The sequence below is a fragment of the Pelophylax lessonae genome, assembly GCF_965119305.1.
Source record: "Pelophylax lessonae genome assembly, chromosome: 3".
Taxonomy (NCBI): domain Eukaryota; kingdom Metazoa; phylum Chordata; class Amphibia; order Anura; family Ranidae; genus Pelophylax; species Pelophylax lessonae.
The window spans coordinates 244650489-244678253 of record NC_138770.1 but is presented as its reverse complement, the minus strand read 5'-3'; the positions used below and the strand labels follow the sequence as shown (position 1 = coordinate 244678253).

Genomic DNA, 27765 nt, shown 5'->3' with positions numbered 1-27765 from the left:
AGTCTCATAATACATCTGTTACTAAAACAGTTTTGTGGACAAACACTGCATTACGTTTCTAATTCTAACATTTTACAAATGTGCAGCTGAGATCTGCTGAATATTGTACTTTCTATTAGGTGATGTAATAAACAGTGTGTAGTATAGGCAGCGTCTCAAAATGCACAAGAGACCATTTAGGAGCCCCCATATCTCAGAATATATAGTTGAACGTAATAAAAGTGGCTTGGAGGTCTGCGCAGGCAGCTATTACAACTTGCAATGCAATGATTGTTTTTTTTTTTTTCCCCACAATGGCCTTGTTTCACACAATTGTGTAGGAACATTGATCACAAAGGTGATTATTATAATCACAGCAATTTCCCTGAGGGGCTCCCTGACTTGGGATACCAAATGATATAACCAGTCAGAAATCTCTCATTTACGTTTTTTTTCTCTTAACCACTTCAGCCCCGGAAGGTTTTACCCCCTAATTACCAGGTCATTTTTTGCAATACGGCACTGCGTTATTTTAATTGACAATTGTACGGTTGAGTGATGCTGTAACCAAATAAAATCAATGTTTTTTTCCCCCCCACAAATAGAGCTTTCTTTTGGTGGTATTTGATCACCTCTGCGGTTTTTATTTTTTTTTTGCACTATAAACAAAAATAGAGCGACAATTTTGAAAAATAAATAAATATATATATATATATATATATATATATATATATATATATATATATTTTACTTTCTGTTATAATAATGTATTCAAACTGCTACATATTTTGAGTAAAAAAATCCCAATAAGCAAATATTAATTGGTTTGCGCAAAAGTTATCACGTCTACAAACTATGGGATAATTTTATGGCATTTTTATTTATTGATTTATTTTTTACTAGTAATGGCGGCAATCATCAATTAGTGGGACTGCAACATTGCAGCGGACACCTAACTGACACTTTTGACACTTTTTTGGGGACCAGTGACATTATTACATTGATCAGTGCTAAAAATATGTACTGTTACTGTACTAATTACACTGGCACGGAAGGGGTTAACATCAAGGGAGATCAAAGGGTTAAATATGTCCCTAGGGGGTGCTTGCTAACTGTGTGGGGGATGGTCTGACTGGGGGAAGACAGAGATCCGTGTTCCTGTTTCTCTTTCTTCTCCCCTGACAGAACGGCGATCTACCTTGTTTAGGTGGGTCCCAGTGGACATCGCATCCACCGGACCCTCTGATTGGCTGTGTCAAATCACAGCGGGAGCCGTTGCCGGTGGGAGCCATCACCGGCGGCGCGCGCTTTAGACCAGGAAGATGATGCGACATACAGGTACGTCGGTTCGTGCAGACGGACTGTCCTGCCTCAGTAAATGTGCAGTGGGCGGTACAGAAGCAGTTAAATACATTTCCCAGTATTCTGTACATTTTGTGCAGTAAGTTGCCTTTGTTCTCCATAGCCTTAACCCTAAAGTATATCAAACCAAGAACAAAAATGTAATATAATTAGCAGTATTTTAATGTGGTGGATGCATTAGTTACATTTATTGAAGTACAAAAAAAATACATGTTGATCTTGATAAATAAAAAATCCAGTATATTTGTAGCTTCCTGTGTACTGAACTCTCAACCTCAATCTCTGAAATACTCAGTCGATAATATCAGTCTTTCCAGCTATCTTCTGTGAACTGCACAACCCCTCATCCCTATGTAATATGGATGGGGAGGGTGGGGGATCCTTATGTAATATGAATGGGGAGGGTGGGGGTTCCCTATGTAATATGGATGGGGAGGGTGGGGGTTCCCTATGTAATATGGATGGGGGGGTGGGCATTCCCTATGTAATATGGATGGGGAGGGTGGGGGATCCCTATATAATATGGATGGGGAGGGTGGGGGTTCCCTATGTAATATGGATGGGGAGGGAGGGGGTTCCCTATGTAATATGGATGGGGAGGGTGGGGGATCCCTATGTAATATGGATGGGGAGGGTGGGGGATCCCTATGTAATATGGATGGGGAGGGTGGGGGTGGTCCAAATGAGGAGAGCAGCCTATGGTGAAATGGCTACTCCTGAGTACATATAGTACAGTGAGTGAGCACCCAAGAACAACAAGTGTGCCACTGGCAGGATTACCAGGTAAAAATCATGGAAAAAGCCTTAATAAAAAAAAAAAAAAGAAAAAAAAAACATGCAGCCACCGCATCTAAGAACTGGTAAATTTCAACATATAATATTTATGTTTTAGGTTTAAATACACTTTAATATCCCTACCATAGTAATGTATGCATACACTGCATAATTTAGGGCATGTTAGGATCAGTGGCATGTGCTTTTTGACTGCACAAGGCCAAAAAATTGACCAAAGGCGGAACCAAGGTCTTTGGTAATGCTTTCCCCAAATGATAGTATGTGCCCCTAATTCCTCCTTCATATGGTATTTATTATACTTTCTGATCTAGAGGTGCCTGAACATATCTGTAGCAGCCTTTAAACTCCTCCTGTTATGACCAAAACCCAGTTGATTCTGTCAGGCAAAGTAGACTCGGAGCTTGCCGTTGAGCTCTGCCCCCACACATTACTAGTAGCCCATCACTATGATGAATATGCTCACTGGTCAAAAGGAATGTGCAGGTGTTTTAATGGGTGGGCAAGCTGCTGCATTGTCATGAGTCAGAACAGCCTGGTATTTGTCTGTGATGGGAGTTTGGGAACCTATTGGAGGTGTGAGTAGACACCTCTAGGTACCTGCAGTTTATGCTTCAGTACTTTATGCTTTCATTTGATTTTTTTACATTATTTTAGGGGTTAGGTTTATATTCGGAGGCCAGGCCAGAGTTATGTGTTCGGGTCACAGTAAGTGTTAGCTTTTGGTTACTGGTCATGTGGGGAAATGTTTTAATTTTCACTGACTTCTGAAAACTCCAAGAACCTGAAGACTACTAATGGCAGGTTCTTGGAGTCAAAACACTATGCAATATCAGTTCTGATGATTCAAACACCTAATGTAATTGTTTAGGGTAATTTATATATTATGCATACTACATAATATTTTGTCTTGGCTCTGAGATTTGGCTTTTTTTTGACTTTATCTAATCTAGTACTTTTTCTGCATTGGCTGGTGTCAGGGATCTTGTGCAGCAGATTCTCATTCCCGTACAGCAAGTGCTCATTCCCATACAGCATGTGCTCATTCTTATGCACATGCAAATGCAAATGCCCATTGGCGTATACATACGGGCACATGCCCGTACACATAGGCACGCGCATGTATCCACAGATTCTGGCACCCAGCAGCCTATTTAAACTGAGAGTCTGCCTGGCCTCAGTGCTGGATTGTCTTCAACTCTGATTCTAGAAAGTCTGCTAACCTTGTTCCTGACCTGGCTATGTCTGACACCTCTTTTGGACCACCCCTGTCTGCTGCTTGCATATATTACCAACCTTGGCTTGGATTTCTGACTACATCTCTGTTTCCTAATTTGGTACCCCACTGCCAGCATGTTACTGACTTCTAATTGTTCCTGACCCTGAATGTGATCCTGACCCTGAACCTGACTGCCTGGCTGTCGCTGAACAAGGCTTGTGACCAGACTCCATACCACCACTGGAAGGACTCTTGTGTCTCCAAGCTACAGTTCACTGCTACAGCTTCTGGGCACCTGCTCCCCTTCTACTGCCCTAGCAGTCCCTGTCTCTATTACCAGGGGTGCTTGGATGGGAATTGCGCAAGAGGTCACCCTCGTCATCTCAAGCTCCATAGTCAGGTAGGTGAGAGCTGGTTAATACATCAGGGAGATTAAATATGATAATTCCTAGTGTTCTGTGAAAATCTTTTTACTTGCATTTTATTGAACAGTTTGCCCAGTATGGTGCTGACAATATCCCACTTAGCAAATCAGTAAGTTACAACAACTAAACAAAATGAATTAGCATTGCCTACCATGGTGTATCTATGGGTACTCTGTTGAACTTGTATAACAATGGTCTCTGTAGGAAACCTTACAATTATATCTTAGCAAACAAATAATAAGTCTGTAGGCTCTAGTGGGTGCTTTTAACTGTTTTAGTTAATAATGTTAACATTTTCAAGATGCAAGCAGTTTCCATGGGAATTCAACAGGGATGTGAATTAATAGTGACTGAGCAATTCATATAGTATTTTAAACCATCTAACTGCAGAGAAACTGAGAGATATGACAATGTCTAAACAAATATTCAAACCCGCTGTACACAGTCTATTGTAGGGCATGCAAATGGTTAAACATCACTGAATCAGACCACATAGAAGTAGAGTCATGACCATTTTGGAAACCATTGTAATTTCCTAATTTTTGAAAAATGTCTATGGAAATGATAGTTAGTATTACCCTTTCACATGAAGAAAAGGAAACACAGGACAGAACATATGCCACATCCATGCATATTTTTGCACCAGAGTTGTTGTCATTCTTGGCAGCTAGACCACCACCTGTCATTTCTGTTGAAACTTTAGCCGACCTGTAGCCTCGCTTATGGTTTATCTGTTAAAATTTGTCACCTCTATAGTAAATGTAATTATAGAGGATATATGTGCTTATCAGCAATATATCCTGTCATTTACCAGTTAGATGCACTGTTTCCTTGCACCATGGCCTGAAACACAGCTGTGATTAAAAATACCCTGTCACCTCATCCTACATTTGAAATAAATCTGAACTCCAGGCTGGAACAAAAAATATCCTTGCAGTGGGGGCCCTCTGCACTGCTAAAGTAAATGCTCATTATATCTAGGGGTGCTGGAATAAGCAGAAATACCTTATTGCATGCAGGGCCAGATTAACGTAGGGGCTATTGGAGCTGCAGCTCCAGGCCCCTACCTTTTATATAGGCCCCGGGTTGGCCATATTCACTGTTACCGCTCTTCTGTCACTTGTAAACACAGAAGTCTGGCTTCTATGCTCGCTTCCCCAGGCAGCACCCTCAGAACCTCCCCACACAGCGCGAAGGCCGGACAAGGAGGGACAGTTGCCGATGCATGGATGTGTTTATGGGCTTCAGAGACAACATCCCATGTTGAATTAGGCATGCATGGCTGCACCCTTCCTCCTCTGGGTGCATGCCAAGGCACGGCCCTTAAGGCCCTTCAAAATCCTCAGCACCAAGCCCATGATGCTCTTAATCCGGCCCTGATTGCATGCTCCAGCATGCTCCCTCTATTCATGCGACAGGTCCAGTGCTGCCTCCTCTCTAAGCTGCTCATGGCTGCAGTCGCATGCATGCTCCCTCTGTATACAATGGCCATCATCAGACCAGATGTTTGAGGAGAAGAGGAGAAGGCCGTTACCCGCAGGAATGGGGAATATGGAACACAGAAATTCTAGTCAGTTTACACTTACCAGTTTTACATCAAAATTACTGGGTATATTTAGAAAGTGTTTAAAATTCATCTTGACGGTTGTTCCTATTAGTTTGATGTCTTTTTGATATTACAACAACACTTTCTTTAACTTCTGGATTTTTTTTTGTACCCAAGGTAATCTAGGTAGGAATAAAATTCACCATATTTATAATACATGAATATGCCCAGGTTTAATGTAAAATATGCCCATATTTCTTCATATCAAGTACTATTATATTCCATTGATAGATAGCAGAATAAATGCAACACGTGCTTTGGTGTAGCAGTTTGATTTAGCTATCAGAATACAAACAGTTAAATTATACTTGCTGCCGATCATATTATCAGACATTTTGCAGGAATGACAGGCGCAGATGTACTTCTACTGCCCATTACAACCGAGATCTCTGGAGTGCTGAAAATTTTAATTATGTTTGAACCCTGTCTATTTTTCTTCCAAACCCTGACATTCTGACTTCAATATGAAAGTTATTTGTGATAATTAGTCCGAGGGGTAATGGTCTTTATACATCAGAAATCTCTTTGTGAGTACAGCCTCTTCTTTGTATCTGTAAGAGGTCTATGTAAAGTTCTAGTTTAGTCTCAGATATTTCTAAACATTAATGTACTTTGCTAAGCAAAGCCTACATGACCAATCTATTCTAACAAGTTGTTTAGATTAGTTCCTTGATGTCCAAAGGGGTGTTATTAGGTGTAGCAATGTGTACAACAGGGATTGCAATTTATATATTTAAATCTGTTTAGGTCAGGTAACACTGACTTCATCATAAGAAAACTGTACCCCAGTTAGATCAAATACAGCTATCTACCAACAGGGATGCTGTTAGGCTGTACGGGGCCCCATGATTTCTATCTGGCAGGGCCACCTCTTGGGCACCTAATAGTGAATTATGAGGTGACCCATCTGTGTGACAACATTGTGTTAACAGTGGTAAGGGCTTAAAACTTAAGCCTATGTATAGAGTGTGGGTGTCAGGTGCATGTAATGTACATAGTGCAGAAGCATGAATGTGTGTAGCCTATTGCATTAGGGTGTGCACCCCAAAGCTCAAACACCCATGCCTTTTCTGCACGGGACAGTGAATGAATAGGAAGTGCTCTGTGCTGAGCAGCTTCCTGTTCATTCACAAACACAGTTTACTATGCTTCATTTATGAATGAACACAGTGAGTGACTGTGTTTCCCCACTCTCCATCCTGAAACATCAAGCGCAGCAGTTGGGGGGAGAATAAAGGAGGGAAGCCAGCAGCACTGTGGGGCTGGGGAGGTCAACATGGGGGAAGCCCGGGCAGTAGGGTGAATCGGCACTGCACCTAGCGACTAGGGTGTCCCCAGGCACACCTGAGACACCCCCTGTGCACGCCTATGTGCAGAAGCATATAATGCATAGAGTGCAGGGCTCATAAGTGGGTAACACACACAGAGTGCAAGGGACAGGAATGCATTATGTACAAAGTGCATAGCCATCTACTGGTTTTTAAAGGGGTCAGTTATTTCAGACAGATCATTTTTCCCCCTTTAAGACTTTTTTCTCCTAAGAGGTCAGACGGGGGTAAATACTGGCAGTTCAGCTGCAATTTTACTGCCCCTTGGCTGCCCATCCTAAGTCTAGAATACAGCTGGAGAAGGCCATTGACATGTGCCACAGCTACGATGGTTTGTGTCATGACCATGTGAAATTTGGCCATTCAGGTCAATAGGGCCACACCACAATCATAAGCCAAACACTTGGCTGGCAGTTGCAGCTCATTAGTCCCATAATAAACTGCCACTCAGCAAAAAAAAGACAGGATTCAGGAGATGGAGGATTCAAGAGGATTATCAATAATTTTGCCCCCATTAATAAGTTATTGTAATGCCACCCATAGTCCTGTCCTTTTAACATGGTGACAGTAAGCTGACACTAATGCTACAGAGGTGTTAAGCTACTTTTATCTTGTTAAAATTACCTAATAAAGGGGGCAAAATTATTGATAAGGAGTTCCCCAGTTTTTCTTTATTACTACTTGGGCAAAGGGCACCTTATTGCAGGCTGTCCAGGAACTTCGTTCAGAGCTGCTCCATCACGCACCTGACCAGGAAGACCGCAGGATGAAGATTTAAGGCACGTGATGGATAGAACTCCCTATGCACCCATTCTCTGTGGAGGCAGCAGGAGATGGTGTAGCCAGTAAGCTTTAGTCTGCACTGCCTCCTGCTGCCTCTTCAGCCAATGGGTATTTGAGGTTCCCTCATTAGTCTCTCCCTAGTTCACTATTTGGGTGGGCCGGGAGGACATATAGTAAGATACAGGGTGATCTCCTATTTAGGGGGATAGTGACAACCCTCACATACATGCTCCCTGTGGAGCCCCTTTCCTGACTCTATGGGACCTGGACCTGGTACAGGAGAGCCGCTTGTACCCCCTTATCAGCAGCCTTGTCTGCTAATATGGTTTTGTAGCAGTAATAGCTGGTCAACTGCAACTGTAAAACACACTAAAACAAAAAAATAATGTTCCCACTTGCCCCTCATAATCTCATTGGAGTACCCCTGCGCCCTTAAAATAAATCTTTATTGTGATGTCACTGGGTTTTCTTACCTTCTTCCTTCAGTAGTGGGTGATTTTTTTTTAACTTACCGCCCCCCCCCCCCAAAAAAAAAAAAAATATATATATATATATAAAATATACTTAAGCTTCCTAGCTTATAAACTGGCCATACACGAAGAGCACTGACAGGGCCACCTATAGAAATATGAGCCATGTATTGCCCTGTCAGCACCCTCTTGCCCAACATCTTTTGATCCAACAAACTGAGAAAGCTGTGCAAAGAAATATCAGCTAAACAGTGGCTGCATCCGACACAGCGTCTGTTTGGGAATTTCTGCTTGGTGAAATCTAAGGGTGTATGGCCAGCCTTAGGTGTAATGGCTGCATTACTTTTTCAAACTTTTTTTACTTTATTTTTGCCTGGTAATCTATTGACTAGCACACTCCCAGCCAATTCATGGCTACACTTGAACTGGCCATAAATGGATCAAAATTCTGCCGGTTGAGCAGGGACCAGAAGAATTTCAATCCATTTATGCCCATTCCCATTCCAGAGAAGTCGATCTAATAATCAACTTCCCTCAAACCAGCTTTTTGAAAAATGTTCCTTCAATCAGTGCTGTAGCGCTGATCAGTGTATTCTGACAGTGGGGGAGTCTCATTGTCAGAATACTATAACACAGCAGGGGGGGGGGGGTTCTTCCATCCACCTTGCTGGCGTGGATGGGGGAATCTGTTCAGCTTTTTTCAATCAGCCCCCCAGCTAAACTGATTCATCTACTTACAAGGGGGAGCTGACAAACAGAAGGAGCTTTGGAGACTTGATGGTTGACAGCATTGAATCATGGAAGATGATGTTTGGGAAAGAAACTTTACTTCGGCAGTCTATGGATCATTGAACTACAGTTCCCAATGCAAGCCGGGTATAAGGGGAAGGAGAGTTGTATTTTCTCAGGCTCAATACAGAGACTTGCACATTGCTGCTCCTGTGTGCATATCGACCGGCCACAAGTCAACGGCCATGGGTGGAGGACCAGAGTCGCTCCAGGCAGACCTAGAAGTGAGCTGACATATGAACAGTGAGATGCCTGTTGCGTTGTCGTTAAGAATGGCGAGAGGACACTGCTGCCATTAACCTGTTGCTGCTAGCAAAGCGTGAGGCTGAGGCTTTCTTCCTCAATGACATCTATGGAGCTGATACAAGCTCTATTCCTGCCTGTACTCTCAGTGGTTGTCAACAGGACCCACTAGAACCTGAAGTGGCACCCTTAATTTCTTTGTATATGGCACTAGATCTAGCACATGCAAGTGTTACACAGAGGGAGAAGGTGGTAACGAGGTAATATACAGATCACATACAGTAGGAGGATAGGGATGGAGGAGTTAAGGTGGTAGTAAATCTTGTTTAAAAAAAAAAAAAATTGCATTGCATACTAGCACATTATAAGACTTACCTTAAAATGAAGCCCTTCAGTGGCGGGCTGTCACTGCTGACAGTGCTTCTATCTTCACCTGGAGTGTGCTCCGGCCGTCTGACTGGGTGAGCCGTCACTCCCACGCATGGGAGTAACGGTTTCTGGCACAGACCTCTGAAAAAATGGCACGGTGCGCTGTTCCTCCGGAGCGCATATGCCGGTGAGATCATCGGCTGCTGCTCTTTGGAATATCTCCTAAATCGTACACATTTAGGAGACATTTATTTTACCTACAGGTAAGATCTATTATGAGCTAACCTGTAGGTAAAAGTAGTCAAAAAGACTTGACTACCACTTCATTGTGCAGAAGAGGCAGGTTCAATCATGTGATTGCTGTGACTTGTCCATCTATGACCAATCACAGATACCTTAAAGCGGAGTTCCACCCAGTGAACTTTTTTTTTAATAAAAATACCCCCGGGACAGTCAGGGCTAGTGCATTCCACAATGGCTAGCCTCTGATCTGTCCCAGGTTGCACTTACCTTTTAGAAGAAATACTTACCTTGAAAATGTATTCTCCAGTGCTGCCATCTCAGGTGTGGGCAGCTTGAAGCCAGCGCGATCCTCTTCTGTGTCCTCTTCCGTCTTCTTCGGTCCCACGATGCACTGCACCGGCCCCGCCGTCACTTCCGGTGCCGCAGCGTCATCCCTGCACAGCTTCTGGGCATGCCCAGAAGCTGTTTTGAAAGGTATGACGGCGCCTGCACCGGAACTGACGTCAGGGCCGATGCAGGCGCATTTATTCCTGGGAGCGATGACGTTCAGCTCCCAGGAATCATTGCAAGACAGGAAGTGATGAATCGCCGCGTCCGCCGAGGGGAGGAAGAAGGAAGTAAGGTGAGTATATTATCTTCTAAACAAGGTAAGTAAAAAAAAAAAAAAATTGCGATTATCCATTTGTTTTTCAGGTGACCCGGAGCGAGAAGATGGAGGTAAGTATAATTTTAGGGTGGAACTCCACTTTAAGGTACAGAGCTGCTTGGATCAGCTCGGTATACCATGTCTGTGAACAGAGCCACCCAAGAACAGATTGGTTCACAGATATCAGTGAATACAATAGCTGCTCATATCTGACGGTGCTTTATCCAATGCGGTTTTTTAAAGGTAAATTTCCATCCACCACCATGCTGTTCAAAGATGTACAGAGGTAATAAAGTGGTTAATGTACTGTATACAGAACTGATCTCAAAATGACAGCAGGTTGGAGAAAAGTTACTACCTCTACATGAGATATTTATAAGGAATAATTTATAAAAGGAAGAGACTGTGCATGTTAACTTTGCAATGTGAATGTTACTTTACCTTATATATGAATAAGATAAAGATATGTTCACTTTAATCCAATCATGTGGATTAGATCTAGATCTAGATTTTCTTTTTTTTTTTTTTTTTTTTACTTTTGTACATGACTGGGTACAAAGCTGTCTCCTTATTTAAAATAAATAGTCTTTACTCCTTTAAAACTCATACTCTCAGACTGTTCTGAAAAAAGTAATAACTTACAACTCTACTTGTATAATGAGAATGAGGAAAAAACTATAACGTCTGTATGACATCCTTGCAATTATACCTAGAAAACCTAATTTTGTTGTATATGTTATGCTATAAAAATGTATCTGCTGTCTACAGAATTATTTTTACTTATCAACATAAGGATCCATGGATGAAAATATAATAATAATATTAATTATCATCATTATCATATCATTAAACTATTCTTGGGGTCAACCTTTCAAGATGAGAGATAGTGTAAGATACATATTTTTACAGGTATCTTTGTTAATTTCATTGTCATTTACAACACTGATGTCAAATGTCTGCATGTAGCATATTTTAGAACTTTTTTGCAAAATTCCTTATACCACCAGTTTGAATGGTTATTGTACTTTTTTTGCTGCTGGAGAATCTCACTAATATTACACTGTCGTACTTTAATGTCTGTAGTCAGTTTTCTATGAACGCTTCAGACTCACAGATATACATGATACCACTGAATAACAATGAAGAGGATTTTTTTTTTTTGATTAATCAAGCCGAGCTACAAGATTTGCCATCTGTATTTATACGGGAAGGGGTTGCATCACAATTCCAATGAGCCTTGCACCAGATGGACCTATTTTCAATGAATGTACAGTACTTATTTATGAATCTCTATTCCACATTAATTTTTATTTAGGTTTTGTATTGTACCTATACTTAAGTCAGTTTGCTTTATTTATACAGACTATAAGATATTTATCATCATGTAATATGGCTAGCATTACCTAGATTTCAGTATCTTTAACATACACTTCAAATGTTTTTCTTGTCTTTTTCCTGACCACTCATAGAACACTGGAGTCGGGATCTGCCCAAATGCCTGGATCGGCACCTGGCTCAGTCTCTCAGCAAGCTGCTGAGAGCCTGAGCCAGCTGCTCCCGCCCCTCCCCAGCCCAGTGCTCCAGTGAGCACGGAAGGGGCAGAGCAGAGAGTGGTGACTGACAGTCAGCAGCTCTCTGCTCAGGAACCTGTGAGAACATAGCGATTGGGGGTTGTTAGATCGCTCGGTTCTCAGTGTTAAAGCCAGTGGGAGGACAGATGCAGCATTAAACAGATGTTGCATCCACCTAGGTAAGTAGAAATCTGCAAAAACCCCATACTTCTCTTTTAAGGAGATAACATCATCTTCTGGTGGTTCAGCGATTGTACCTTCCTAGTCCTTGAACAGGACAGCTCAGTAAACCATTGATACTTCTCCAGGCCTCTTGCGATAGTTGACCTCAGTACCCCCCTTTGGCATACAGCCCTTTCATTTCCATATCTTTGTTATAATTTTACCTGTTGCCTTTTTGGTTTCAAAGACTGGCCTTTTGCTTATCTTTCTTCTCTATGTCTTTATCTTTCTTCTTTTCTTACTCTTCCCGACCACCTTTGGTCTTTCTCTCTCCCTTCTTGTCTCTCTCTCTTAATTTGCTCCCCATCATATTTTACTAGGCCATGTCCATATTCTTACTACTATAGATTTGGGCAATTTATGCCATACCACCCTTTACACCTGTTATTCCACATGTACATCACTTGTCCTTACCAGTCAATTTTTTCTATATATACCCTTTGTTTGGTCAGTGGTCATTGTTAATGGTATAACTTGCTCACTATGATTGCACACTATGCATATGACCTGCATTTAGCATTAGCCTTAATTCTTGGCTGTTGTTTCCTGTATTTTATCTTATAGATATTGTAAAACAATAAAGATATGTTCACCTCAAAAAATCTTGAAAAATCCCGGTGTCTCTCTTACCTTCACCTCCATCCCATTGTCTGGTGTGATGTATAAAAAAATAATATTTAAAGCCAACTCCAGGCAGAAAACTACACATACATTGCCCCTCTGCCACACACTTCAAGCATTAAATCAGGGGCGGACTGGGCCGGGGGGCAATTTCCCCCTGGGCCGCTTTGATGTGCTGTAAAAAGGCTGCTGTGTCGCTAGCTCAGAACTGCACACGGGCAGTTCTAGAGCTGGCCGAGTGCAGCTGTACATGAAGCAATGTGTTCTGTCACAGACAGGGATGACAGTCCGTGTTATGGAACGAGTTATCCAGCCCCTCCCTCCTCTACACGGATTGACTGCTAGAGGCTGCTCTTCCCTCTCTTTGCCCGCCCACACTGTGTGCTGTCTGTGAAGAGGATGTGTTGGTGGGAAAGTTCAAGCTGAGCAGACGGCTAGACAGACAGAGCCTTAACATGAATCCTGTGAATGTCCAGTGCCCGTCCAAGTAAGTGAGTCTCCCCCCCCCCCCCCCCCCTGCTGTCTCTCCTTCCCCCTCTCTGCAGAGAGATTTTTATTTCCAGCAGCCGTGCAGTACTTTGCTTGCCATAGTTGCTATGCACTGGGCTCACACTGGTATATTGTGGTTTGGCTGCAATGCTGGTGTACTGGCAGCCTTCCTGCATGTTACCCCCAGTCCCATAGACCTCCTATTAGAGTGTACATTTTTACTGCATGTTCTGAAAGTGCACAAAAAATCCTGCATGCTGCATCTTTGGTGCAATTTCTGAAAATGCAGCAAAAACGCACAACCTAAAATAAGTCTAAGGGACTGCGGCTAAGGAAAACTGCGAGAACCGCAGCACACCAGTGTGAGCCCAAAGGCTTGTATGCACTTATAGCAGGAACTGCCACTTCACTGAAAAGTGATCCATGCTCAGGTCACTTTTCAAAAGGCATTTGACAGGCAGTGAGGAGGTAATATCACATTTCCTCCTTGCCTGTATTAACTTCCTAAATGCCAGTCCCTCTAGGTTAATGGCACCTCTAAAAGGGGGGGGGGAGCTCCACTTAGGTGTAGAAATTCACTTTGAACTTCACCTTATTTCTATTCCATCCACCTCATTGTTTGCACATCTATTACCTAAAGAGAGTTATGGAAATAAGGTGTTCAAAGTGAATTTCTTCACCTAAGTGGAGCATCCCTTTTAGAAGATTTGAGCAGGGGCGTAACTACAGGGGTTGCAATTGCAACCGGGCCCCATGCTCCAGGGGGGCCTGTGCAGCTCCCCTGTATGCCTGGATAGGAGGGGCAGCGGGGGCAGCATGTAGAAAAATCAATATCCTCCTTTTTCCTCCTGTAGCTGCAGGAGGAAAATGGAGGAGATTGGTTCCTCTTTATGCTGCCCCGGCCACTCCTCTTATCCAGTTCACTTGTGTTCTGGTGTCTCTGGTCTGGTCCCCTGTGTGCTCCTCTGGTCCCCCCCCCCCCCGCCCCGCACTGTGCTCCCTCCCCTCTCCTGCTGGCTGCTGCAGGGGATGTGTCACAATAGAGAACCAGAAAGAGGTTGATAAATATGTAATTTACCAGCTCCTTCCTTTTTTGAATGGACAGAGTCATAGTCAGTGACATTGTAAAAAAATAAAATAAAATGATAATAAATAATGCAATTAAAATACCAAATAATAAAAACTACTGACACCGGTGGGTGAACTTCCAAGATCGCAAAGGTCACACTTGCAACCGAGCCCTGGCATTCCACCACCGTGGGGAGGCCCCAAGATGGCAGGAAGGGGGCCCACTGCAGAACTTGTGAAAGGGTCCCACTGCGGGACCTTAATAAAGGACCCGCAATGAGAGTAAAGGGCCCCAGGATCAGTGGGAAGAGCCCCAGGCTTGAAGGGAAGGTCTCCTTTATGGTTTCTTGCACAGGGGCCCTGAAGGTTCTAGATACGCCTCTGGATTTGAGGATATTATTAAACCCAGAGAATAATGGAATTAAGCCACCATAGACAGATTGAAATTTCTGCTGAACCGGCAGGATTTAGATCTATCTATGTGCAGACTGGTTGTACAGAATTTATCAACTGACTTCAGTACAACCAGCGTGTCTTTTTTTTTGTCGATCACTGCTGGCTGTTTTAGCTTCCGGCAGTGTTCACTGTATTCTGATGGCTGGGAAACTTTCACACACCAACACACGACTCTTATGGAAGTTTGGTAAATCGAATGGCAGGCTTCCCTAGCACTAAACCTGTGTGGCTGCCACCAAATATGGACACAAGCCAGCAAAGGCTCCTGGAAACACAGGTGGTTGGCCAGTAAGAGGAGAGCTGGGATATGATGTTACTTACTGTACGTCATATTCCTGCCACTCCTAAACCTGCAGCACCAGGCCCACAATGCCCTTAATCTGGCCCCTGGGGGCCGGTGCACCTGCATGTGCTTTTCTCACTAACCGCAATTGACACAGGAGGAGCCTGCAGCCTGGAGAATCTAGTGGTTGTGCCCAGGGAGACAGCAGGACTTGCGTGTTTAGTACGGTCGCTATACCATATCCCCGGAACACCTAGCAACCCCAGCCAATGGTCCGATCGGGACTCCCCCGATGCAGATTGACTCCAATACTTTCCCTTATTGTTCCAGTTCTGCCATACCCTGGATAGCCAGTCAGTAGGTACAGATCTTTGGCGATCAGCCACTACTTGGGACTAGTTTATAGTTCCTTCTTTGCCTTACACGGGGGATCCCACTTTGGTGACATACCCTCCTCCCACTGCTGTTTAAGCTGTATGGCTGTTTAAGCCAGGATCCCTCCAACACTGGTAGCCATGAACTGCCCCATGGGGCCCGGTTTTCTCTGGAGGTTTCTAGCTAGATTATGAAACTCACATTACAGGAATTGTGCCCTTGTTGTTTGACATTCTATGAGATCATGTTGCCGCACTTTGCCCTTTGTCTGTGATGTACTGTTTACACTTGATGACATTTAGTCACTCTCTGAGTGACTTTCCCAACATATCTTACACTCTTCTCAGGCATACCCAGGCGCCTTCTCCACAGGGCTCCTTATGAGTCTTCTTCCTGGCCACAAGCACAGTTGCTCGGGCTTTCAGAGTGATTTTCAGGTCGGCTTGTCCCGACTTATCACACCAAGCTCGTCCTAAACAGTGCTATTTTGGGATTGGATGGGCGGGGACCTACACGTGTTCTATTTGCTGTCTGTATGATCTTGACACCCATAGCGGTCCACAGAGTCAATCAGTTCTCCTGATGAGCCCCCACACTTGTTTTACTGATTGATTATTTATTTCATCCATGTATGTACATCTTCACTAATAAAGTTATTCCGTTTGCACCGCAATCCCAGTGAGCCTTTTATTGCTACCATTCCTGGGGGGATCTCTCCGTCCCTCCACCCCCTACCCATTTTGACTTGTGTGTTTAGCCTGCTGCGCTCACTGTGACTCTCAGCTACACTGCTTGCTTGGCTTGCCCAGTGGTGTGGTGCTCACTCACCAGAGAAGATCCAAACTCCACAAGTAGCGCTTAGTGTGGCAGCAGTGACAGCCAAAACTTTAGTCTTAATCTTCCTGCAGTCTCTTTGTTCTGTGTACTGAGTGTGGGGAAGGGGCAGGCTCTCTGTCTCATTCTCTCTGGGGGCAATCAGTCTGTGAGACTGCTCCACATAATTGCCCAAACAGAGAGAGACTGCCCCACAGAGAGTGACCGCTTCACACTGCCCGCACAGAAAGAGACTGCTTCACACTGCCCGCACAGAAAGAGACCGCTTCACACTGCCCGCACAGAAAGAGACCGCTTCACACTGCCCGCACAGAGTGAGACCGCTTCACACTGCCCCCACAGAGTGAGACCGCTTCACACTGCCCCCACGGAGAGAGAGAGAGAGACCGCTCAACATTGCCCGCACAGAGAGAGAGACAGCTCCAGATTGCCTGTGCAGAGAGAGACCGGTTCACACTGTGGAGCAGTCTCTCTCTCTCTCTGTGCAAGTAACGTGGAGCGGTCTCCCTCTCTCTCTGTGCGAGCAATGTGGAGCGGTCTCTCTCTCTCTCTGTGCAGACAGTGTGAACCGGTCTCTCTCTCTCTGTAAAGCAGTCTTTCTTTCAGTGTAGGTAGTGTGAAGTGGTCTCTCTCTCTCTCTCTCTCTCTCTCTGTGCAGGCAGTGTGGAGCGGTCTCTCTGTCTCTAAGGCAATGTGGAGCGGTCTCTCTCACTCTCTGTACGGCAATGTTGAGCAGTCTCCCCCCCCTCTCTCTCTCTCTCTGTGGGCAACGTGGTGCAGATGGATGGTGAGCTGATTCGGTGGTTCAATGGGCCACTTGACTGGACTTGCCCCCCAGGCCTAAGGCTGCCAGCCCCCCCCCCTGCATTAAATGTTATTCTTTTCTCAGAGGTAGAGGAATAATCTCGAATACATTCCTTAATCCTCGCTCAAGTAGGGATCCTCTGAAGCCTCCTCTCTAATGTGCTTCAGCCACAGTTGCACTTTTGCTTCCTCCAAGTACAATGCAGAGTTAATAACCCTGCACTGCACGTGATGACCCTGAAGGACCACCCTCAGTCTAGAGCACCAGAGGAGAAGAGGAGAAATCCAGAGCCAACTGGAGCAGGGATAAAGTAAGTAATGCTGCCTTCTAAATTTCCCTACAGACCAAAATGAGCATTCAAGCCCTTGCAGTACGGGAGGCACTATGAGGGTATTTTTTTTCTTCCAGCCCAGAGTTGAGATTTAATGGTCAAAAGTGTAATGCTACACTAATCATTTACCCAACATCTCTAATATTGTATTTGTTGTGTTTAATTCTCTTTTTAATCCAGTAAAAAGGAAAGAATTGTTACAAAGAAGCACAGTTAACTGATAATTTTTTGCATTTGTAACTGGGGGTGTGTTAAGGTTATTGTACTTTGCTAAAGTATATAGTATTTCTTTCCTGGCTGCTAGATAAAAGGTTATGCAGGGAGCTGGATCAGCACAGAGAGTAATTAGACAGTCCCAGAAGAGGAGTGAGTTATGGCGAACAAGGAGTGAGGGGTCTGCACTAGGGATCTGACTCTTCCTGGAGGATTTTCTGGCAAGTTCAAAGGTAATAAAAATGAATAAATAATAATTAATGGAAAGGAAAAACACTGCAAGTAAGCATTTAAATGACTTGAAGCTGGTGACAGGGTCTCTTTAAAAAGAAGATGGTGTACTGAGATCTCTGTAAGGCAAGCCATCAAGAAACAGTGCCCTGTCCTGGCAATACAGAGCACAGACACGTTTCCTACCTGCTGTACTTGTGGAGACATCAGCCCACCTATATGTAGCTTAACAATAAAAATTATAAAACCAATTGAATAAAAAACTGATTCCTGGCCAACACTACAATCAGATAAAAAATGCCCCACTCCCACATATCCAATTACTGATTCATACAAATGCACAGGTTACAATTTCTGTCCAATTTAAACTCTAGCATTGCAATTTGTGTGACCAGCTTTAAAGGGTAAGGAAGCTTTTAAACAAATTGTGTTACCTTTTTGCCCCTACCTTTCTGAGCTGAAGTTGCTAACCCTTTAGGTCTTGTCCCCAGTCTCTTTCTTCTCTAATTCCTAATCTCAGCCTTTATTCTTTCCAGTATCCATCTACTGTAACTTCATTCACCTGATCATTGCGTGTACTCAAGCTGTCATTGACTCACAACTGACTGCACAAGTCACTCTTCCTATTTCTCCTCTTATGGAGCAAGAGTGTATCCATTCTAGGAAAAACATTAGATGCAATTGGTAAATATCATCTCAACAATGCATAATAAAAAAATACGTTTGGAATTATACTGAAAATAAATATGAAATCGATAGGAAAACAAGATCCTATCATTTTTACTAGAGAAACAAAAATAAACAATTTAGGGGCATAACTGGGGATGGCTGTTTTGCAGGGAATTGCAGTAGCTTCAAACAAGGAGAGGGCTGTCAGCTAAGTGATCTTCTAGTGAACTGGCAGGCAATGAGGATTATATGAAAGTTCTACTGACAGTTCAGCTGACATGTACAGTAGATGCATGCGTTTAAAGTTTTTCTTTTGTAAGAAACAAGGAAACAAAGTTTAAAAAAAAAATGCATGATGCAGTATTTTTAATCCAATCATTGTAACTCCCTACAACTTTTCTGGCTTTGCGATTAGTGTCCTCCAGAGACAATGTCTTAAAACACTTTGCTAAAAAAGCTAACTGTGTTCTTATGACATGTCAAATTATACCCAGCATACTTCAAACGTTCAAAAAGCAAGGTCTGATGTCTGCTGTGTTTGTTGTATAGTTCTCAAACAGCAACACCAAATGTTAGCTATAATATATATACTATATATATATATATATGTTCTTATTACATGTCCAATTATACCCAGCATACTTTAAACGTTCAAAAAGTAAGGTCTGATGTCTATATATATATACTGTATAAGATTCCTGCTGCAGAATGGTAAACATTTCAAGGCATTAACACCCCATTTTCTTTCTACCTGGTTCTGCCAACCAGATTATATCTAATAACTGCTCCTGCTACCCAAGAAATGTTGCAGCTCACTGAGAATCGATACACGTTGCTTACATTATGGCATTGCTGGCACTTCAAAATAGCCATTTGAGGTGCCAACTGTCATTTCTTCACTTATCTATTTAAAAGGTTGTGCTACTTTTCAAATGGGTCTAAACCTCTTTTCTTCCACTTTTCTCTAGTCCTTAACCTGATTGGATGTTTAAAGCTAACAGTTTGATGATCCTATCATCCTATGGTGATAAACCTCTGAAAGTGAATGAAGATATGCTGAACTTGCAAATGAGAAAGTCAAATCTGAATCACCAAGTGTAAGAGAATTAAAAGGTCTAGAAAACAGCATATGTGCCCAATTTTGTGTTGCTAATCAAAGTCTGACCACTTTTTGGTAAAAAAAAAAAGTTTTGGTAAACTGGCCATGTTTTTTCGGAAGCCAGATTGTCAATGTGCCTGAACAATTACACCCAACGCCAAAGTTTTACCAGCTCAGATGTCAGTGAAAGCATTTGTTTCTTGTCTCTTTTCTACTACAGGCCGGCAGAGCAGCCATCAGAAATGTTGGGGCCCCTTACACAGCTTTAGGCCTGGGCCCCTCCGGGCCTGACAACCAACATTCCGCAGGGCCCGCCCTCTGATCGTCCCACCAAATCCGCCCACTGGCCATCCCACGAGTCCTTCAGTGCACCCACTTCTATTTTAACACTCTTACAACCTATTACATGAAAATGAATCCAATCCAGCATAGAGACATCCCCATATATTCAGCAAAGAGACATCCCGATCCCGTAAAGAGACAGCCTCATAAATTCAGCAAAGTGACATCCCAATCCAACAAAGAAATAGCCTTATATATTCAGCAAAGTGGCATTCCCAATCCAACAAAGAAATAGCCTTATATATTCAGCAAAGTGGCATCCCAATCCAACAAAGAAATAGCCTTATATATTCAGCAAAGTGGCATCCCAATCCAGTAAAGAGACAGCCTCAAATATATTCAGAAAAGACACTTCCCAATCCAGTAAAGAGACAGCCTCATATTCAGCAAAGATACATCCCAATCCAGCAAAGAGACATCCCTTCAGCTGCATCGGCTAACTCTGCAGCTGCCCTGCTTAGCAATTTCTAGTTACTACAGCAGCAACAACTCGGTCTCGTTGGTGGGGGCTTGGGCGGCCGGGCCCCTCGGAACACCTGGGCCCCCTACATGTGTATGGGCTGTCCCCCCCTGATGGCTGCCCTGCAGGCCGGTGTTAGATGTTACTTACTAACAGACTACTGTATGCTACACAAATGTGTCTGCACCTTCGGTACAGTTATTTATTATTAAGAAGGGAGAAACTGAGATCAGCTCACAAACACTAGCCCACATCAGCTCGGTGTTTAAATTCCCCAAATCCTCCTAATGCTCGTAATTTAACGCCATTACAGGATGCAGATGCATGCCTGCGTCACCCCATATGTACCATTTTGTGTGCTTTAAATGAATGTCTTATCCCCCTCCCTTCATTGCATAACTGGTTGTCTCATTATGTGTAACATATAATAATCACCATTGGCTTATTGGCTTTATGTAGCAATTATGGGGGTGTGTGAATTATGTTGCAATCATGAGAACCTATGAATATTCATCCCTGTGTGCTCAGAATTGTACAATCGCTATTCCCTTCTCCTCCATAAGTGAGGAAGCAATGAGTGTGCACTGCAGCAGTTACAGTATATTACTCACTTTCCTGCAGATCACCAGCATTAATGCTCGATCACTTTCTGCTCCACTGAGCTGTGCATGATAAATGATTAGCGTTGCCTATAGAACAGTAGGTATGAAAGTAGAAAGCTTATTTATGGGATTCACCTTCCAGTAATCATTAACTATATACTCTGATTTATTTCCAACCCTGTAACTTCATTTTGCTTCTTTCAATTATTATCCATCATCTTCATGGTCCTTCAGCTCTACACCCCCCTGAACATTTCCTTTCAAACAAATCCTGAGCTTTTCAGGAGCTCAACAATCTACTCTGAATAGAGGCACAGTGAGGAATACATTTACAAACAGCATGCAGTCATTTGTAGACGTATTGGAATCCCTAACTCCACCAAGCTGCAATAAAACTCACTTCAGTCTTTATCTTCATCATTATATTTATTCACGCCTGACAATCAAGCCCCCTCCAAGAAAGATAGCACTTATCTAGTTGCTATGAACCACCTGCAACCCCCAGAGACAGTTTCCCTCTAATAGAAAAATGTAAGAATTGTTTTCTATCCATGTAAACGAGAGTCAGAGGAATAGCTGGAGCTAGAGGAGCTCTTAACTTTTAATACTAGATAAATATTAAAAGTGTTTGGATCCCTGCTAACTATTCATATAGGTAAACTACTACAATATATACAACAATAATGAAAGGATATAATAATATCAAATACAATTGCTATCAAGTGGATAATTGTAAGCCAGCTTTCTAATACACATCTCTCTGCTTTATGAGCACTTTGCTTGTTTATTCAGTGATTTTATAAACTCAGATAAAAAGCATAGTTGTGATAAGCTCCAAATTGAACTAAACTACCTTGGATGTGGATCCAGGCTTTTTTTACTTAGATTTTAAACGAATCCACACCTTTATTCATGTAACTAGAACAATTAAAATGTGTCATAAAACTCTTTGGCACCTTGGTGATTGGGTTATGTATTTAGGGATGGATTCACAAACTTTCACAACTCCTGTCATGTTCCTGGATGCTCAACATCTGGCTTGATACATCCCGAATTCTTCCTATTGACCGCCAATGTAAGAGGCTTTCTTCCCATTGATAACCTATGTAAGGGGCATTCTTCCCACTGATCAATCACCTATGTAAGGGACATTATTCTAACTGACCACCAATGTAAAAAGTATTCTACCCACTGACCCCCAATGTAAGAGGCATTATTCCCACTGAGCCCCAATGTAAGAGGCATTCTTCCCACTGACCACCAATGTGAGAGGCATTCTTCCCACTGACCACCAATGTGAGAGGCATTCTTCCCACTGACCACCAATGTGAGAGGCATTCTTCCCACTGACCACCAATGTGAGGGGCATTCTTCCCACTGACCACCAATGTAGGGGACATTTTTCCCCACTGACCACCAATTTAAGGGGCATTCTTCCCACTGACCACCAATGTAAGAGGGATTCTTCCCACTGACCCACCAAAGTAAGGAACATTCTTCCCGCTGACCCCAAATGTAAGGGGTATTATTCCCACTGACCCCCAATGTAATGGGTATTCTTCCCATTGACCACTATTGTAAGAAGGATTCTTCCCACTAACTGCCAATGTAAGGTGCATTCTTCCCAGTGACCACTAATGTAAGGGAAATTCTTCCTACTGACCCCTAAGAAATTCATATTAGCCTGAGTTCCCTGAGACCTGAAACTATATCAAGGGTTGCTCTGAGGGGTATTCTTTCACCACCAACATAAGAGACATTCTTCTCAATAACCACCAATGTAAGGGACATACTTCCCACTGACCACAAGTGTAAGAGGCATTCTTTCCACTAACCACCAATGTAAAGGGACATTGTTCTCAGTGACCACCAATGTACAGAGCATTCTTCCGGCTGTCCACCAATTTAAGGGACATTCTTCCATCTAACCACCAATGTAAGAGGCATTCTTCACACTAACCATCAATGTAAGGGACATTCTTCCCACAGTCTACTAATGTACGAGGCATTCTTCCCACTAAGCACCAATGTAAAGGGACAGTTTTCCCAGTGACCACCAATGTACAGAGCATTCTTCCCGCTGTCCACCATTGTGAGGGACATTCTTCCCACTGACCACCGATGTAAGAGGCATTCTTCCCACTATCCACCATTGTACGGAGCATTCTTTTCACTATCCACCAATGTAAGGGGCATTCTTCCCACTGTCCACCAATGTAAGGGACATTCTTTTCACTGACCCCCAAGGAATTTGTTTTTAACCTAAGTTCCCTGAGACCTGAAAACTAGTTCAAGGATTGCTCTATGGGGTATTCTCCTCTTTGACCACCAAGGTAAGAAACATTCTTTCCAATAACCACCAATGTAAGGGACATTCTTCCCACTGACCACCGATGTGGGAGGCATTCTTCCCACTAACCACAAATGTAAGGGACATTCTTCCCAGTGACCTCCAATGTACAAAGCATTCTTCCCACTGTTCACCAAGGTAAGAGACATTTTCCCAGTGATCACCAATGTACAAAGCATTCTTCCCACTGTCCACCAATGTAAAGGGCATTTTTCCCCACTAACCACCAATTTAAGAGGCATTCTTCCCACTAGCCACTAATGAAAGGGATATTCTTTCCATTGACCACCAATGTAAGAGGCATTTTTCCCAAAGACCCCCAATGTATGGCGCATTCTTCCCACTGTCCACCAATGTAAGGGACATTCTTCCCACTGACCACCAAGGAATTTATTTTAGCCTGAGTTGCCTGAGACCTGAAAACTATTTCAAGGATTGCTCTAAGTGGTATTCTTCCCACTAACCACCAACGTAAGAGACATTCTTCCCAATAACCACCAATGTAAGAGACATTCTTCCCACAGACCAGCAATGTACAGAGCATTCTTCCCACTGTCTACCAATGTAAGGGACATTCCTTCCAGTGACCACCAATGTACAGAGCATTCTTCCTACTGTCCACCCATGTAAGGGGAATTCTTCCCATGGACCACCATTGTAAGAGGCATTCTTCCCACTGTCCACCAATGTAAGGGGCATTCTTCCCAGTGACCACCAATGTACAGAGCATTCGTTCCACTGTCCACCAATGCACGGGACATTTTTCCCAGTGACCACCAATGTACAGAGCATTCTTCCCACTGTCCACCCATGTAAGAGGCATTTTCCCACTAACCACCAATGTAAGGGACATTCTTCCAAGTGACCACCAATGTACAGAGCATTCTTCTCACTGTCCACCAATGTTCGGCACATTGTTCCCACTGACCCCCAAGGAGTTTATTTTAGTCTGAGTTCCCTGAGACCTGAAAACCATTTCAAGGGTTGCTGTAGAGGGTTTTCTTCCCTGTGACCACCAAAGCACAGAGCATTCTGCCCACTGTCCACCAATGTAAGAGGCATTTCTCCCACTAACCACCAATGTAAGGGGCATTCTTCCCAGTGACCACCAATGTACAGTGCATTCTTCCCACTGTCCACCTGTGTAAGAGGCATTCTTCCCACTGTCCGCTATTGTAAGGGACATTCTTCCCACTGTACACCAATAGAGGGCACATTCTTCCCACTGCCCACCATTATAAGGGACATTCTTCCCACTGTACACCAATAGAGGGCACATTCTTCCCACTGTCCACTAATGTAAGGAGCATTAATCCCCTCAAGGAATTAATTTTAGTTGGAGTTCCTGAGACCTGAAAACTATTTCAAGGGTTGTTCTAAAGTAAAAAAGGTTAAGAAAAGAATAAAAATTCAGAATATTAGCAGCGTGCTTTTACAAATTCTATGAACAGGCAATACATACTAGTGTATAGACCTGTACATATTTCTAATAACAAGCATACAATTATGGGGGTATACATCTATATACCTAGGTAATGGTCCCATCTACATGAAATACATAGACAGTGCATACCTATATTTCATGCCAGTCTGCTTTGCTGTGGATTCCTTCAGAGAGATGTGATGCTGAGGAGTGAATGTCCCCAAGCTCCTTGCAATAATGGCCACAGTACGGAACCTGGCCCTGGCAGCATTGACCACATTGGGGCCACTAGAGTTCTGTTTGCTGTGCCTGTCATCTCCATTCCGGCCCTTCAAGTTGTGTTCAGTGCAGGCTATGGACACTTGCATGGCTTCTTCTGGGCTCCTTAGCTCAGTGGTGGAACACTCATGGAGCAACAAAGATCTTCTTGTGCTGGAAGCTGGCCAGGCTTTTGTAGGAAGATCAATGAGTGTCAGGGACAAGGGTTAGAGTTCAGAGGAGGTTGGCCAGGAGCCCCAATGTCCCAGGAGCCCTGATGTCCCAGGAGATGAGAAGTCAGAGCTGCTGGGTCTTATCTACCTCCAAAATAAGTTCCTTCAGTCACAGCACACAGTCATGATTCCACACACAGGAGAGGAGATGAATGCAGTCATCGCAGATGGTCCAGGAAAGTGATGCCTCCGGTAAGTGTGCTATGGGCAGGATCGCTGATGACAGGAGATCTAGTTGACAAGTGTGACAGCCGAGCGTACAAAGAGTGCGGAGCGCTCCAGCTTGCAGCTGCTGTGACAGCGATCATATAGGGAGGAGAGGGCTTCTTTAACCACACACAGCATGCTGGAGATCCGAGCAGCACATCGCTCCACACACCATCTGCAGCAAGCCTGTTTAAAGGGACCTACAGAACAACTTCACCGCTCCATCCCCAGAAGTTAGCACATGCCCCCATGTCACATTATTGCTTCAGTGACTCATACTGAACAAGTGGGTGTCATAAAGCAATGCAGCCATCGGAAGCCATGGGGTTAACAAGCAGAAGCCATCAGGACGAGGTGATAAGAAGCAAGGGATCATCTGGCCATTGTCACACACCGAGCAACTGTGTCAGCTCTTTCCCTTACAATCCGATGATGTGACACTGCACAATCCCAGCACATCCCATTGCATGATGCCAAAAAAAAAAAAAACACACATCTATGCTCCAGATCCTGAGTCAGGATTTGCAAGGCTTTACTATCATCTTTCCAGCTTTATCAAGCTAATTACACAGAGGCACCGCACAAAGAGAGGCACCGCACAAAGAGAGGCACCGCACCTTCTACATTTTATCAGCCAGGACCTGGTGCTGCTCCATTTCACATCTCTACATCATCCTCCATGCAGCACTGCAGCTACAACTCCTACACACTCCTAATTCCAATCATTAGCCCTCACTTGGAGAACATTTATTTTATGTGTCTCCCATTTAAAGGCAGATAAATGTCCACGCTTTGATAAATGATCGATTTATTTTTTCCGATCGATCCCTCCTGACATGAATGGTCGATCTAACGTCGACAGCCCAGTCCATCGATTTGCCAAAAACAGGAAAATTGATTTTGCTGGGTAGTTGGAGGATACAATCGGAAATGGTCGCTTTCATCTCTCTCTTTTTTTTTTTTCTTTTTATAAATTCTTTATTTTAGGGATAAGTTCACTTTTTGGAAAAAAATAAATAAATAAATGTGCTTTTTTTTTTTGCAGGTAGTAAAATGTGCATTTATTTATTTTGGAGCCTGTAAAGCATTGCACCAGTGGATCAGCAGATTGTTAGTGCCATGTAGGATTTCAGCAGATCTGCTAGTTGCAGGGATGAGATCCTCAAACTACGGCCCTCCAACTGTTGCAGAACTACACGTCCCATGAGGCATTGTAAAACTCAGACATTCACAGACATGACTAGAGCATGATGGAAATTGTAGTTCCTGAACAACTGGAGGGCCATAGTTTGAAGACCTCTGTGCTAGTGTATCTGCCTGCCCCTACGTGGATACAATCTAGCAGGAAGCATGAATGAACTACCATGGCGGTCCACAGCGCCGTGGTGGTTCATTGAAATCTACAAGCTGACAGCCGCAAAGGCTTCCAGACTTTTTAGTTTTCCATGCACCGATCTCTGTCAATCAATGATTAAGCCAGGCAGGTGAAGCCCCACTCGGCCACATTTTTTAAAAATGGTGACAGCTAGCAGGGAGGGAGAAGAACCCCCCTAGCTGTCACAGCAGGGATCAGGGAGGTGTGGGGGCCGGTCATTCATAACATGTTACTCCCTGAATATGGGTGTACCATCTAACATTATGAAAAGTGAACTTATCTTTTAAAGTCAAACCCAAAACCAAAAGAACATTTTAAAGGGTAACTGTAGGTGGACGTGGCTGGAGCTACGCTGGCTGAGGCCACATTCGTCTACATCAGCCTTTCTCTACCTTTTTAGCCAAGAGGAACCCTTATAATAATTTTCAGGTCTCATGGAACCCCTGGTAAGATTAGTCATTGGGAAAGTGATCTTTACATTGGCGGTAGTAATTGGGAAGAATGCAACCCCAACCCCCTCCCCCACATGGGTGGTCAGAATTCCCCTTGCAGCCATGCCGCTGGCTCTGCAAAGTGGCATTGGACCTGAAACTATACAGGCACCATCAGAAAATAAGTCAGTTAGGTAGATCTCAAGGAACCCCTGGCAGCTCCTGGAGAAACCCCCTCCACTGAACCCTGGTTGAGAATGACTAAACTACATACTAATGCACTGGGTTGGTAAGCGGCACCCTTTCTTTTCTTCAAAAATGTAATCTAGTGCAGTTTACCAATCATTAGATGTGGTGACTGCGTTACTAATATTTTTTGCAGGCTTTTTTCCTCTGTTTTTACCTTGTGATCCTGCCTGAAAAGGCTCATACACACTGTAGGAAAATCGGGCAAGAAATTTCACCCAAAGAACTTTCGTACGACTTGCGTATCATGTGTACACAACATTCTACAGCTGATTCTGACCTTCTGAATGAAAATTTCCAAAGAGACAATCTCCAAA

At 43.5% G+C, this 27765-nt stretch overlaps 1 protein-coding gene across 2 annotated transcripts in view; it reads right to left on the bottom strand.

Annotated features, from left to right (window-relative positions):
- The window catches only part of KCNAB1 (potassium voltage-gated channel subfamily A regulatory beta subunit 1), a 551426-nt gene that overhangs the window by 284389 nt on the left and 239272 nt on the right, over positions 1 to 27765 (bottom strand). Inside the window, exon 1 of one of the 2 annotated variants that reach the window (XM_082251305.1) lies at positions 24849 to 25892. The exons of the other annotated variant lie outside the window; for it this stretch is intronic. Coding sequence (XP_082107431.1) covers positions 24849 to 25066 — 218 coding nt within the window. The 5' untranslated portion in view covers positions 25067 to 25892. Of the gene's footprint in view, positions 1 to 24848; positions 25893 to 27765 lie in introns of those variants that run through there. 2 annotated transcript variants of the gene reach the window in all.